The sequence below is a fragment of the Bombina bombina genome, chromosome 4 (assembly GCF_027579735.1).
Source record: "Bombina bombina isolate aBomBom1 chromosome 4, aBomBom1.pri, whole genome shotgun sequence".
In the NCBI taxonomy this organism is placed as follows: domain Eukaryota; kingdom Metazoa; phylum Chordata; class Amphibia; order Anura; family Bombinatoridae; genus Bombina; species Bombina bombina.
In genome coordinates this window covers 967140309-967155370 of record NC_069502.1, presented here as the reverse complement: position 1 = coordinate 967155370, position 15062 = coordinate 967140309, and the positions used below count along the sequence as shown (strand labels likewise).

Below are 15062 nucleotides of genomic sequence, written 5' to 3'. Positions count from 1 at the left end.
TTATTTGTTTTAAGCATTCGCCTCACTGAACTACTGAGGCAGCCCACGGCAGAACGCTGTTTTGTTTGAGAGGTGACGTTTTCACCTCTTGGCCAATAGCCGTGTGGGAAATCCGGCTTGGTGCCCTGTGGAGCCGGATTTCCCACAGCTATTTGCTAAGAGGTGAAAACGTCACCTCTTAGCAAAACAGCGTTCTTCCGTGGGCTTGAAACAAATAAAGGAGCTTTCTGCATGAAGTATTTTATACTTCATGAATGAAAGTACCCTTTGGTCACAAAGACTGCTGCTCCATAACCTGTCCGCCTGCTCAGAGCAGGCGGAAAAACATCACCGGAAATCAACCCGATCGAGTACAATCGGGTTGATTGACAACCCCCTGCTAGCGGCCCATTGGCCGCGAGTCTGCAGGGGGCAGCGTTGCACAAGCAGCTCTTGTGAGCTGCTGGTGCAATGCTGAATACGGAGAGCGTATTGCTTTCCGCATTCAGCGAGGTCTGGCAGACCTAATCCGCACTGTCGGATCAGGTCCGCCAGACTTTGATAAATAGAGGCCTTTATCTGTTCCAATGGTCAATCCTAGCGTTTCAGAAATGCTAGGATTGACTTTCACTACCAAGTAAGAAGCACAATAATGAGGTCCAGCTGAATGTTTAGTTGAGCTCTCATTTAAAATATCCATATTTTGTCTATTAAAATTACTTACAAAATAAACCTCTATTCTTTGCAGTCAAAATGTTTACCAAAAAAACAACAACAAAAACACACAAAAGTCCAATAATGTATATATGAATTGCTAAAAAAAAAAAAACAACAATTCTACTGAAATAATTCAATACAAAAATGTATTTGGGCAGCAACATTTGTCATTTTCAAAATGGATGTAAAGAGGTTTTGCTCTTCGCAGTCTAGAATACATCTAAAGTGTGCAATTGTTAGTTCACGAAAACAATACTGGAGAAATTCTTTTTTTTTTTGTTTTTATTTTTTTAAACTGTTGTGTTATACAATGCTTCAAGATTTAAAGTAAAGGTACTGGATTACTGTGCTGTGAGCCAAACTTCATTGTGTCGCTTAAACAAGGTAAATGGATCATTGTAGCCTGCAGATGTGTAGGATGAGTCATCAAAAGACAAGCCCAGGGCCACCAGCTCTTCTGATAATGCTTTTGCCTTTTTTAGGTAGTCATTTTGAAATGCGTAGCCAGTAAAAGACCTGAGGGGGGGGAAAAATATAACTATTAACTGTTTCACAGTACATGTAGTAGATTTATTATAATGAGTGAACAAGTTCACCTTAGCTGGAGGATATTGTTAAAACATTAGAAATTCCTGTCAACATTTTCCCATTATAATACAGGTTACTCCCATGGAACTTCCATAAATCTCATGGAACACCAATATTTTTGCTATGTATGTAATCACCATTGTTGATTAAAAAAACAAAAAAACACCTTAATAAGGCTTTGAAAAAGCTATGATGATATAGCGAAACGTACGTCAGAGTAATTTGGAATAGACTGATCACAAGGATGGGTGAATGTACTTCATGGCACCGGCTTTTTCACTGCATGGATTCCTACACACTATAGTGTATTTGGCGGTTTGTATCACATGAGTAGAATGGCTCAAGTGTGGGATTAGTAATTATACTATAGGGGCGATTTATCAAAGGCTTCGTCTGCCATCGCCCCCTATGACCCCTGTACACAGATTTATGCTATGGATATATCTTTCTTCTTTTTAAAGAACTCGCCTGTGGAAAATATACAATAAAGACTGAATGCAATGCCAAAAAGTCCTCTGTGTAAAAGGTACTATTATTTCTTTGGTCTGTATGATATTCTTATGTTTTGACACATTTTATTATTTTGACATAGTCAGTTACACATGAGCTGTAGCATGCATGTTAAATATATATTTACATAATAATTATACGCATTGTTTGATCCCTTTACTAGCTCATTTATATCTGTACCTAAATAGTCTCAAAAGAAGAAATACATTTTAAAAAGGGTATGTTACTGGACTGCAAAATAAAATTTATGCTCACCTGATATATTGTTTTGAGTCCACAAAAATCCATTCTAACATATGAGAATTACACAACCTGGCCAACAGGAGGTAAAGACACTCCAACCAAAGCATTTAACTATCCCTCCTATGTCCCCTTCCTTTCCAGTAGTTAAGATTCCAAGACGGAGCAATTTGCTTAACAACTGTCCTGTTTCTGGCCAAAGCTTGAACGAACGATTAAACATCCAGCAACTGTGTCAACATTTTATGAAACACCACAAAGGGTTGATATCTGGCCCTTAATGGAACTAGAGGAAAGACCCTTATCAAGCCCTTCCTAAAGGAACTGAAGAGCATGTGGAATCCTAACCTGCTGCCAATCAAAGCAACGTGCGCGCACCAAGATAGGTACACCTTGTGATAAATTTGCCTGGTGACCGGCTTGCGTGCCTGAACAAGAATATTGATTACAGCCTTGGAGAAGCCCCTCTGAGCTAAGATCAGGCGTTCAATCTCCACGCAGTCAGTTTCAGAGGAGAAAGGATGCTCAATCAAAGGTCCTCTCTTAGAGGAAGTCCCCACAGAGGAGCGGCCGACATACTGACGAGGTCTGCATACCAAATCCTGGGAGACCATGCAGGTGCTATTAGAATTGATGCACTTTCTCCTGCTTGATCCTTGTTACAATTCGAGGATGAAGAACTATTGGGGGAAGCAGGTAAACCAGATAAGTCCACTAAGGCATCCACTACCTCTACTCGAGGATTCCTCGCACTAGATCCGTACCTCGGAAGCTTAAAATTGACACGCAAGGCCATGAGGTTTATTTCTGTAGTCCCCCACTGCTGAATCAGCTGATTGAATACTTCCGGATTGAGAGACAATTCCCTTGGGTAAAGGGTCTGTCGACTCAGATAATCTGCTTCCCAATTCTCCACTCCCAGGATGTTGATAGCTGACAGAAGACACTGATGATTCTCTGCCCAAGAGAGAATGCAAGACACCTCTCAATGCAAGAGAACTACGGGTCCCCCTCTGATGATTGACATACACCACCACTGTGACATTGTCTGACTGAAATCAAATAGCACAGACGGAAGTCAACTGAGGCCAACGAGACACCCAGACAGCTCCCCAACCTGACAGGCTTGCATCTGTGGTAATCTCCCATGATGGCCGGAGGAAACTAATTCCGAGAGCTAAGGGTTCGGGAGACAGCCACCCTTGGCGAAGTCTAGACATATCAAGAGTCAAATCTGAATGGTCTCCATTCCTTTGGCTTAGCATGCATAACTGTAGAGGTCACAAATAAAAGTGAGCAAATGGCATTGCGTCTGATGCTGCTACCATGTGACCTACTATCTCCATACACTGAGCCCCTGAAGGGCAAGGATTGGATTGAAGAGCCGACATGCAGCTTGGAGTTTGATCTTAAGCTGATCTATGAGAACAATATTGATGACCAAGGAGTCTGATTAACCCCAGAAAACTCACCCTGGTGCAAGGCACTAGAGATGCCCCTGAAAAGTTCACCCCATGAGCTAGACAAGGAGTTATCATCTGAGACAGGAGGATCATGAAGCTCTGTAAAACAATGTTTAGATTTTCTCCTGCATTTACTTGCAGGTGGCAAAGCTCCCAATGCCGCCGATAATGCAGATTGCAACTGCAAGGTAAAATCAGGAGGCAGTGAGTCTTTGCCACTCGGAGGCACACAAGTATCTAGCACCCTTTTGTGTACCAGGGACTACCGGTTGAAGAAGAGGGGGAGAATAAGATTGGCATACAGGAGGTATCCAAAGTGCAAGGGCTGCAATCTGGGACCATAGGGGAGGGCATGGAAGAAATAGCTAGGAGCTAAAGAATGAGGAGAGACAGGGGCTAACCATATTAGATTTACAAAAAAGGAATCTAATTATCTCAATAAACTTCTCCACTGAGTCCTCCTCAGCAAACTTATCAGTTCCTTGTTGGTCCATGTCACCCTCGCTATCCAATGTCCCCCTAAAGAGTAAATCTCTCATATTCATATATATATATATACATATATATATATATATATACACACACACATATATATATATATATACACACACATATATACATATACACACATATATAAACAGGAAGTCCCTGGGTTACAGACATCCAACTTAAGTACATCTCGTACTTACAAACTGAGAAAATGGAGCTTTATCGCCAATCCTTCTTCCAGGATAACCCAAAATACTCAAAATCCAATTGTCACAAGGACAGAAAGTGAAGTGAAATTTTCTGAACAGGGGCACAGATAGCAAAACAAACTTTTCCCTATGCTATCCAAAATTAAAAAAAATGTTTGGCTAGAGTTTCACCTAAAAAAAAGTGCCTGTTCCAATTTACATACAAATTCAACTTAAATGGACACTGAACCCAAATGTTTTATTTTGTGATTCAGATAGAGCATGCAATTTTAAACAACTTTCTAATTTACTCATTTTATAATTTTTTCTTCATTCTCTTGCTATCTTTATTTGAAAAAGAAGGCATCTAAGCTTTTTATTTGGTTCAGACTCTGGACAGCACTTTTTTTATTGGTGTCTGAATTTATCCACCAATCAGCAAGGACAACCCAGGTTGTTCACCAAAAATGGGCTGGCATCTAAACTTACATTCTTGCATTTCAAATAAAGATACCAAAAGAATGAAGACAATTTGATAATAGGAGTAAATTACAAAGTTGCTTAAAATGTCATGCTCTCTGAATTACGAAAGAAAAAAATTTGGGTTCAGTGTCCCTTTAAAGGGAAAGTCAAGTAAAAAAAAAAACTTTCATGATTTAAATAGGGCATGTAATTTTAAACAACTTTCCAATTTACTTTTATCACCTAATTTGCTTTGTTCTTTTGGTATTCTTAGTTGAAAGCTAAACCTAGGAGGTTCATATGCTATTTTCTTAGACCTTGAAGGCCGCCTTTTGACATTTTTTCACCACTAGAGGGCGTTAGTTCATGTGTTTCATATAGATAATATTGACCTCACGCACGTGAAGCTCCTAGGACTGAGCACTGATTGGCTAAAATGCAAGTCTGTCAAAAGAACTGAAATAAGGGGGCTTAGATACAAGGTAATCACAGAGGTAAAAAGTATATTAATATAACTGTGTTGGTTATGCAAAACTGGGGAATGGGTAATAATAAAGGGATTATCTATCTTTTTAAACAACAAAAATTCTGGTGTTGACTGTCCCTTTAAGAACAAACCTACAGAACCTATTTTGTTTGTAACCTGGGGACTGCCTGTATACATACATACACAGTACATATATACATACACATATATACACACATCCAAACAGTTGTTTAAATCCCACCAAAGGACATCCACATGGGTGCAGTTTTGTAGTACAATAAGCAAATATCAGGATTTGTATGCAAACAGGTCAAAGATTTATTGATGTTTCAGGTCAGACTTAACCCCAAAACATCAATAAATCTTTGACCTGTTTGCATACAAATCCTGAGAGTGCATATCTTTATTTGCCTATTGTACTACAATACTTCACCCAGGTGGATGTCCTTTGCCTATGCCTATATATATAGTTTTGGGATCCAAGCACTCACAGTAAGTGTGTATTGCCTAGGTGCACTCTATAGTAGATAGGTAGAAACTTCAAGGAAAGAAGAGGCACTCACAGGACTTAGTTAACACAAAATTTTTATTAATAGTTCATCAACATGAAGCATACACTCTCATATTGAGAAACAGTCTTGACAAAGGTCCCTGTGAGGACCGAAACGTTGACTGACTGAATTGATGAACTATTAATAAAAAAATTGTGTTAACTAAGTCCTGTGAGTGCCTCTTCTTTCCTTGAAGTATATATATATATATATATATATATATACATATATACATATACACATATATATATATATATACACACACACACACACACACACACACACATATATATATATATATATATATATATATATATATATATATATATACACATATACAAACACACACACATATATAAGTACACCTGTTCAATTGCTTGGTAACACAAATTGCTAATCAGCCCATCACATGGCAGCAACTCAATGCATTTAGGCATCTAGACGTAGTAAAGATGACTTGCTGAAGTTCAAACCGAGCATCAGAATGGGGGAAAAGGGGGATTTAAGTGATTTTGAACGTGGCATGGTTGTTGGTGTCAGACGAGCTGTTCTGATTATTTAAAACAAACTGCTGATCTACTTGTATTTTCCCGCACAACCATCTCTAGGGTTTACAGAGAATGGTACAAAAAAGAGAAAATATCCAGTGAGCGGCAGTTGTGTTGACGACAATGCCTTGTTGATGTCAGAGGAGAATGGGCAGACTGGTTCAAGATGATAGAAAGGCAACAGTAACTCAAATAATCACTTGTTACAACCAAGGTATGCAGAATACCATCTCTAAACGCACAACACGTCAAACCTTGAAGCAGATGGACTACAGCAGCAAAAGACCACACCAGGTGCCACTACTGTCAGCTAAGAACAGGAAACTGAGGCTACAATTCGCACAGGCTCACCAAAATTGGACAATAGAATATTGGAAAAATATTGCCTAGTCTGATGAGTCTCGATTTCAGCTGCAACATTCAGATGGTAGGGTCAGAATTGGCGTAAACAACATGAAAGCATGGATGCCATGTATCAACGGTTCAGATTTGCTTCTGTTGTGGAGCGCATGTGCATTAATTCCATTTTTGGTTAGACTTGGCTGATCTGACAGACTTGCAGCGATTGGAATGTGGTGAAGCACATACCTAGTGAAGGAATATGCGGTCAGACAGAATATTCCACATCACCGAATATGACGTTATTGGCTAATCTACCAGAACACCGGAGCTCAGTAAGAGCAGACACTCCTGTTTCACAGCAGAACGCAGGAAGACTTGGATGGAGCACTCACCTAAACTCCTCCCCCCGCAGGTCTATATCGCAATGGCGCCTGAATCAAACAGAACATCAGAATGGAAAGAACAGAGTCCTCATCAGACCCATAATAACATTTGAGGTTACTGAGGGCAGGGGTCGAAACAACCGAGAAGTCACGTTATTGCATAATAAACGGTGCTTAATGCTTTGAAGCACAGCGAGTGCCTTCCTTCTTAACATGGATTTATGCATTCTTTTGAAGTGCACCCTAAAAGCTGTTTTTGAGAAGTGAGAGCTGGATGCTGGTTTTGGTTGCTGCACAGAAATAATAAAGGGAGGGGGTAGAGAGCACCAAACCAAGGCTTAGGCTTTTCCCTTGTCCATCAGCTGGCCCCAAGCTATAGAAAAGCATCATTTACTAGGTGCCAATTCCCAATATTTCCATTCAAGGCAACCTAACAGCAATTTGTAATGCGCTCTTTCTTGTAGAATAGACGTGTATCCTTTAGGAATAAGTCATTTTAATAAAGTGGCTAGATGCCCTAAAAGTGAAACAAACTAGGAACACTTACAAAAGTAAAATAAATTATAACATAAAGAAAAAAGGATAAGCTGTTAAACTAGTCACTTACTTGACATATACAGACTTCTCAGGAACGCTTTGCAAATAAACATCAGGATCTGTTGGAGCGGGAGGAGAGAGAGATGGCGGTAAAAAGAATGACATTGTAGCATTTGTAGGTGAAGGGCGCTTCAACGGAATATAAATGTTCACCGGAACAGTCATTGGAATCTTTATACCTTAAAAGAGAAGATGAGATTTCAGTATACAAGCTAAGTGGTATAGTTTGTTTTTTTCACATATACTGTTGTTGTCTTTTACCAAAAGCATAGAACTATGTTTGTTGATATCTGCTTTTTTGCTTTGTAATTATGGAATGTAGATTGATGGGGGGGGAATAAATATATATATAACTTAAGAGCTCTAAATACTATGACTAAAGTCCTTTCTGCATTCAGAAAGTAACTCTTATAATACCTACAAATTTAAGAAATGCCCAACCACTCAAAAAAAAAAAAAAAAAAATCCTAGTAGGGAAAGGTATCAAATAAATTTGAACGTATCAAGTATAGAAAGGATATTTTTTGGGTGCAATATCATAGAATTATTCAAGAATATATGTTAAAAAAACAAGATCAAAATATCTACAGTATGTACTCATTTAGTAAAATCTAAAGCCACCAACAAATAAGAAATAAGAGCAGTGGACACTTCTGCCATCAGACGAAGGCATGCATTATTAACCATAGAAGGAGTGATTGTCACAACCCCTTACCATGACAAAGTCAAGTACTGTACTTTGTGATTACATGTGTTCTGGGCAGGAGAAGGAGGTAATGTTGTGCTTCATATTAAACTGCTTTGTCAATAGGATGATAGTTATGTGATATCAATTTATGCTAAATGTATTAACATACAATGTGCATCAAAAAGTTCAGTTAATGAAAGTGCTGCTTGACTGTGATATCCTAAATAAGAAACTTTAGTAAGAAATTGTCTGACTGGGTTTATTCCTGATGCTTGCAGGTAGGAGTGCACCTGAGTGCCTAGATGTGCCTGTGGCTATGAATGTCTTGACGAATGTGTTTTGTGATTGTATCTAAACTGCTATCTAAAGAATATTCACAAACACTGGTCAATTTTTTATTTTTCTGTGCTGAAATGTATACTATTTTATGTAGGAGAATGATATGAGTATCTCCATATAAAATGTAATTTGTTGTTGCTAATAGTTTATGTAGTTTTTACACATCCAATCTTCCACCTTGTTTTTGTACCATTATAGCCTTTCAAGGGAAATACTTACCTGGCTGTTACTGTTCCTCTGTGAAAACACATACAAGGAGGGTAGATCAAAAAATTCAAATCATGTGATAGAAAGATAAACATATACATACTCTTACTAATGAACTAGGGAACTCTGGGTTATATGCAAGCTTGATATCTCACAGTTTTTGCTTCCAAAACAGTGCCTTGAAAAAGTCATACATTTTCCTATTTCGTTGCATTACAACCTGGACTTTAAAATAGATTTTTATTTGGATTACACGTAATAGACAAACATCAAATAGTCCAAAATGGTGAAGTGAAATTAAGAAAATAACTTGTTTTAAAAAATTATTATTAAAAAAAACAAAAAACTTTTACTATGAAACCCCTAAAGAAGATCTGGTGCAACAGATTACCTTCAGTAGTCACATAATTAGTTGAATAAAGTCCACATGTGTGCAATCTAAGTGTCATATGATCTGAGTAATATATATATATATATATATATATATATATATATCACATATATATATATATATATATATATATATATATATATCACATAATTTATGTTAGAACTTACCTGATAAATTAATTTCTTTCAAAGTGGCAAGAGTCCAAGAGCTAGTGATGTATGGGTTATACATTCCTACCAGATGGGGGCAAAGTCTCCCAAACCTCAAAATGCCTATAAATACACCTCACTCATACCTCAGTTTAACATATAGCCAAGAAGTGAGGTGTATAAAAAGGAGCAAAAAGCATACAAAAATAGGAAATGGAAAAAATAATGTGCTTTATACAAAAAAATCATAACCACAAAAAAAGGGTGTGTCTCGTGGACTCTTGCCACTATAAAAGAAATTAATTTATCAGGTAAGTTCTTACATAAATTATGTTTTTTTTCATGTAAGTGGCAAGAGTCCATGAGCTAGTGACGTATGGGATATAATACCCAAGATGTGGAAGTCCACGAGTCACTAGAGACGGAGGAATAAAATAAAAACAGCTATTTCCGCTGAGAAATGATATCCAAACAAATACGTTTTCTGAAAAATAAAAAATAAAATAAAATCAAAGGCATTAGAATCAAGCTGAGACAACTGCCTGAAGCACCTTTCTACCAAAGGCTGCTTCCGAAGAAGCAAACACATAAAAATGGTAACAGTTAGTAAGAGTATGCAAAGAAGACCAAGTTGCTGCTTTGCAAATTTGATCAACTGAAGCTTCATTCTTGAGAGCCCAAGAAGTGGCAACTGATCTAGTAGAATGAGCTGTAATTCTCTGAGGCGGAGACTGCCCCGCCTCCAAATAAGCCTTGTGAATCAAAAGTCTCAACCAAGAAGCCAGAGAAATAACAGAGGCTTTCTGACCTTTCCTGGAGCCAGAAAAAAATAACAAAGACTAGAAGTCTTTATGAAATCTTAAGTAGCATAAACATAATATTTCAAAGCTCTTACCACATCCAAAGAATCTAAAGACCTTTCAAGAGTATTCTAAGGATTAGGACACAAAAAAGGAACAACAATTTCCTTATTGATGTTACAATTCACAACTTTAGGCAAAAATTTAAATGAAGTCTGCAAAAACAACTTTATCTTGATGGAAAATCAGATAAAGAGAGCAGACAATACAGAAACTCTTCAAGCAGAAGAGATAGCCAAAAGAAATAACACTTTCCAAGAAAGTAATTTAAGGTCCAGAAAATGCATAGGCTCAAAAGGAGAAGCATGTAAAATCTTTAAAACCAAAATTGAAACTCCAAGGAGGAGAATAGATTTAACCACAGGTTTAATATGAATCAACGCCTGAACAAAACAGTGAATATCAGGAAGTTTAGCAATCTTTCTATGAAATAAGACAGAAAGAGCAGAAATGTGTCCTTCCAAAGTATTTGCAGACAAAACCCTTTATCCAAACCATCCTGAAGAAACTGTAAAATCCTAGGAATTCTAAAAGAATGCCAAGAATAATCATGAGTTGAACATCATGAAATATAGGTTTTCCAAACCCGAATATAAATTCTTCTTGAAACAGACTTACAAGCCTGTATTATAGTGCTAATAACTGAGTCAGAGAAACCACTACGGCTAAGCACTTAAGCATTCAATTTCCATGCCTTCAAATTTAGAGATTTGAGATCCTGATGGAAAAGAGGCCCCTGAAACAGAAGGTCTGGCCTTAAAGGAAGTGGCCAAAGCTGGCAACTGGACATCTTGACAAGGTCCGCATACCAAAACCTGAGAGGCCAAACTGGTGCTATCAGAAACACATAAGATCGTTCCATTATGATCTTGGAGATCACCCTTGGAAAAAGAACCAGAGGCATAAAAATTTAAGCAGGTTGGTAAAAACCAAGGAACTGCTAGAGCATCCACCATCTCCACCTGAGGATCCTTGTACCTGGAAAGGTATCTGGAAAGCTTCTTGTATAGACAAGAGACCATCAGATCTATTTCTGGAAGACCCCACATCTGTACAAGATGAAAAAAAAACGCATACGGATAGAGAGACCACTCCCCCGGATATAAAGACTGACGGCTGAGATAATCCCCCTCCCAATTGTCTACACCTGGGATATGAATTGCAGAAATTAGAGAAGAATTGGATTCCATCCAAGAAAGTATCCAAGAAACTTCCTCCATAACTGAAGGACTGAGAATCCCTCCTTGATGATTGACATATGCCACTGTTGTGATATTGTCTGAAAACAAATGTAAAAGTTCTATCTTCAATAGAGGCCACACCTGAAGAGCCCTGAAAATAGCATGGAGTTCTAAAATATTGATTTGTAACCTTGCCTCCTGAGGTTTCCAAACCCCTAGTGCTGTCAGAGACTCTCAGACAGCTCCCCCACCTGAAAAACTTGCATCTGTTGAGAATACATTCCAGGTAGGATGAACAAATGAGGCCCTCTGAACAATAAGGGGATAGTTCAACCACCAAATCAGAGAGAAAATAATGTTGGGATTAAGTATATCAGTGATACCTGAAAATAATCCCTGCACCTATGGTGCAACATGCAAAGCTATAGAGGCCTCAAACGAAAACGAGCAAAGAGGATCGCACCTGATGCTGCAGTCATGAGACCTAAAACTTCCATGCACATAACCACTGAAGGAAATAATAGAGATTGAATGTTTAACAAACTAAAATTAACTTCATTTGTCTCTAGTCTATCAGCTAAAGAATCATAGACACTAAATCTTATCTAGAAACCTAAAAAGATGACCATTGTCTAAGGAATCAAGAAACTATTGTAATTGATCCTCCAACCATGTCTTGAATAAACCACACTAGTTGTTTGAAGTGAGATTCGGTTAAATGAAAAGATTAAAGCTAGTACCAAAATATCATCCAAATAAGGAAATACTGCAATACCCTGCTCTCTGATTATAGATAGAAGGGCACCAAGAATCTTTGAAAAGAATCTCTGAGCTGTCAGAGGGAGGAGCGACAAATTGGTAATGCTTATCTAGAAAAGAGAATCTCAGAAAACGATAGTTGTCTGAATGAATTGGAATGTGAAAATAAGCGTCCTGTAAGTCTATTGTGGACATGAAGTGACCTTGCTGAATAGAAAGGCAGAATAGTCCCTAGAGTCATCTTGAAAGTTGGAACTCTTACAAAATGATTTAAAATTTCAGATCCAGAATTGGTCTGAACTAATTCTTTCTTTGGGACAATTATTAGATTTGAATAGAAACCCAAACTTCGTTCCTGCAGAGGAACTGGAACCATCACCCCTGAAAACTCTAAATCTGAAACACATTTCTGAAAAACCTGAGCTTTAACAGGGTTTGTTGTAACATGGGAAAGAATCTTTTCATGGGAGGTTTTTATTCTGAAATCTTTTCAATACCCCTGAGAAAACAAAAATTCTGAATACACTGATTTTGAACAGAAATTGTCCAAATGTGTTGAAATAAATTCAATCTGCCCCCCACCAGTTAAACTGGTTTAAGGGCTGCACCTTAATGCAGTCTTAGGAGCTGAAATTAGTTTAATTTATAAGGCTCAGATTTTTTCAAATTCGGAATAAATCTCAAATTATAGCCAGAGGCCTTAGGGGAATGAAAAAACAATTGGGAGCTTAAAAATTACCCTTAGATTTCTTATCTTGGGGCAGAAAAAACTCCCTTTCCCCAAGTAATAGAGGAGATAATAAAATCCAATAGAAAACATAAAAACATACTATCCTAAAATAATAAGATAGTAATCTAAATTTAAACACCATATCAGAGATTTAAGCCATAAAACTTTTCTAGCAAAAATGGCTATAGATAGATTTAATATCAATTAAAATGACATAAAATATACCATCACATATGAAATGATTAGCATGTTGAAGTAAAAGAACAATGCTTAGACAATTCTGATAACTAAACTGTCCAACCAAAAAGTTGAAACAGCAGCAACATCAGTCATTGAAATTACAGGTTTAAAAATATAGCCAATAAGTAAATATGCTTCTCTAAGATAGGAAACAAACTTCCTATCTGAAGGATCCTTAAAAGAAGAAATATTTTCCATAGGATAGAAGTACGTTCGGCCCCACCTTAAGGACTTTTACCCAAAAACTCTAAATTAGCCGTAGGTAAAGGATATAGCTTTTTAAACCTAGAAGAAAGGTAAAACAAAGTACTAAGTTTAGATCCCTTACTAAACATATGATAGATATCATCTGGAATAAGAAAAACTTCAAGAGTAGCCTCAGAAGCTTAAAAACCCAGAATTCAAACATTTGCTATTCTTGTTATCATGAGGACTAGATTCCTCAATACCCAAAGTAAACAATACTTCCTTAATAAAGAAATGAAAACATTCAATAGAAAGGTTGAATTATCAATATCAGTCTCTGAAGTAGGATCCTCTGAGTCAGAGAAAACCTCATCAGCAGAAATACTTCAGTATGCTGTCAATCAATACAAAATTCATTAGATTTATGAGAAGTTAGGAGAGATCTTTTACATTAATTTGAAGGCGGAAAAGCAGTCATAGCCTTCTCTATGTCTGTAGCAATATAATCCTTTATATCTACAGTAATATCATGTACATTAGACTGTGAAGGTTTAACAGTAGATGTATTTGTACTATAGAAACATTTCCAGTATGAAATAATATAACATAACAAATGCCACATATATAAGCTGAAGAAATAAAATCAGCTAATTTAACAATATACACACTGTACACAATGTAGAAATAGTGTACAGGCAGCTTAGTTCCTACAGTAACATCAGAGGCAGGATCAGTTTGAGACATCTTGCAAAATGTAACAAAAAATAAAAAATAACATTTAAACAAAATATCAAATTTCCTCCAAATAGCAGTTTCAGGAATGGAAAAAAAATGCTTATGCTAAAATACTTGAAAATAAAATCAAAAGCAAAACATCATAGCCCTCTGTAAACAAATGAGAGCAGAGAGCAAAAGAGGGAGAGACTTAATATAACAAATTTGTGGCAACAACGACGCAAGCAAAGATGACACAAATGCAGAGAAAAAAGAATTGACATGACTCGCATCACAACAAACGCAACCTCCGTGCCAAAAATATTTGCACCAAGAATGACGCAATAAATAGAAGCATTTTGCGCCATCGCAAGCCTAATTTGCCTGCGAAAATTTGAAAAAACAAGTCCGAACTAGAAGAAACCCCAGGTAAGAAAAAAAAAAACTAAATATCTTCCAAAAACATCATTTCCATGCTGAAACTGTTAGACGGCAAAGGGAAATAAACATAAACCTGACTCATGGCAAATATATGCAATATATATTACAGCTTTAAAATATAAAGTGCCAAACATAGCTGAGAGTGTCTTAAAAAATAATATATACTTACCTGAAGACACCCATCCACATATAGCAGACAGCCAAACCAGTATTGACACATATCAGCAGAGGTAATGGTAGAGGAGTATAATGTCGATCTGTAAAGGGAGGTGGCAGATGAATCTCCACAACAGAATTTACAGAGAGCCTTAGAATAGATTTCCTATAGGTGAAAACATGACATCATCAGGCAATACTCCCTTCACATCCCTCAGACAAACACTGTACTTTGAGAGGAATTGGGCTTCAAAATGCTTAGAAGCGCCTTTCACAGAAGAAATCAAGCACGACTTGCTTTACCATCCTCCAACGAAGGCAAAGTTTGTAAAACTGAGGTATGAGTGAGGTGGGAGGTGTATTTATATGCATTTTGAGGCTTGGTAAACTTTGCCCCCTCCTGGTAGGAATGTATATCCCATATGTCACTAGCTCATGGACTCTTGCCACTTACATGAAAGATATATATATATACAC

At 37.2% G+C, this 15062-nt stretch overlaps 1 protein-coding gene across 1 annotated transcript in view; it reads right to left on the bottom strand.

The window, feature by feature from the left end:
* Positions 1–960: 960 nt before the first annotated feature.
* The window catches only part of LOC128657614 (heme-binding protein 2), a 35167-nt gene continuing 21065 nt past the window's right edge, over positions 961–15062 (bottom strand). Inside the window, exons 3-4 of the mRNA XM_053711998.1 lie at positions 7555–7723; positions 961–1212 (exon numbers count right to left, since the gene is read on the bottom strand). Coding sequence (XP_053567973.1) covers positions 1038–1212; positions 7555–7723 — 344 coding nt within the window. The 3' untranslated portion in view covers positions 961–1037. The remainder of the gene's footprint in view (positions 1213–7554; positions 7724–15062) is intronic.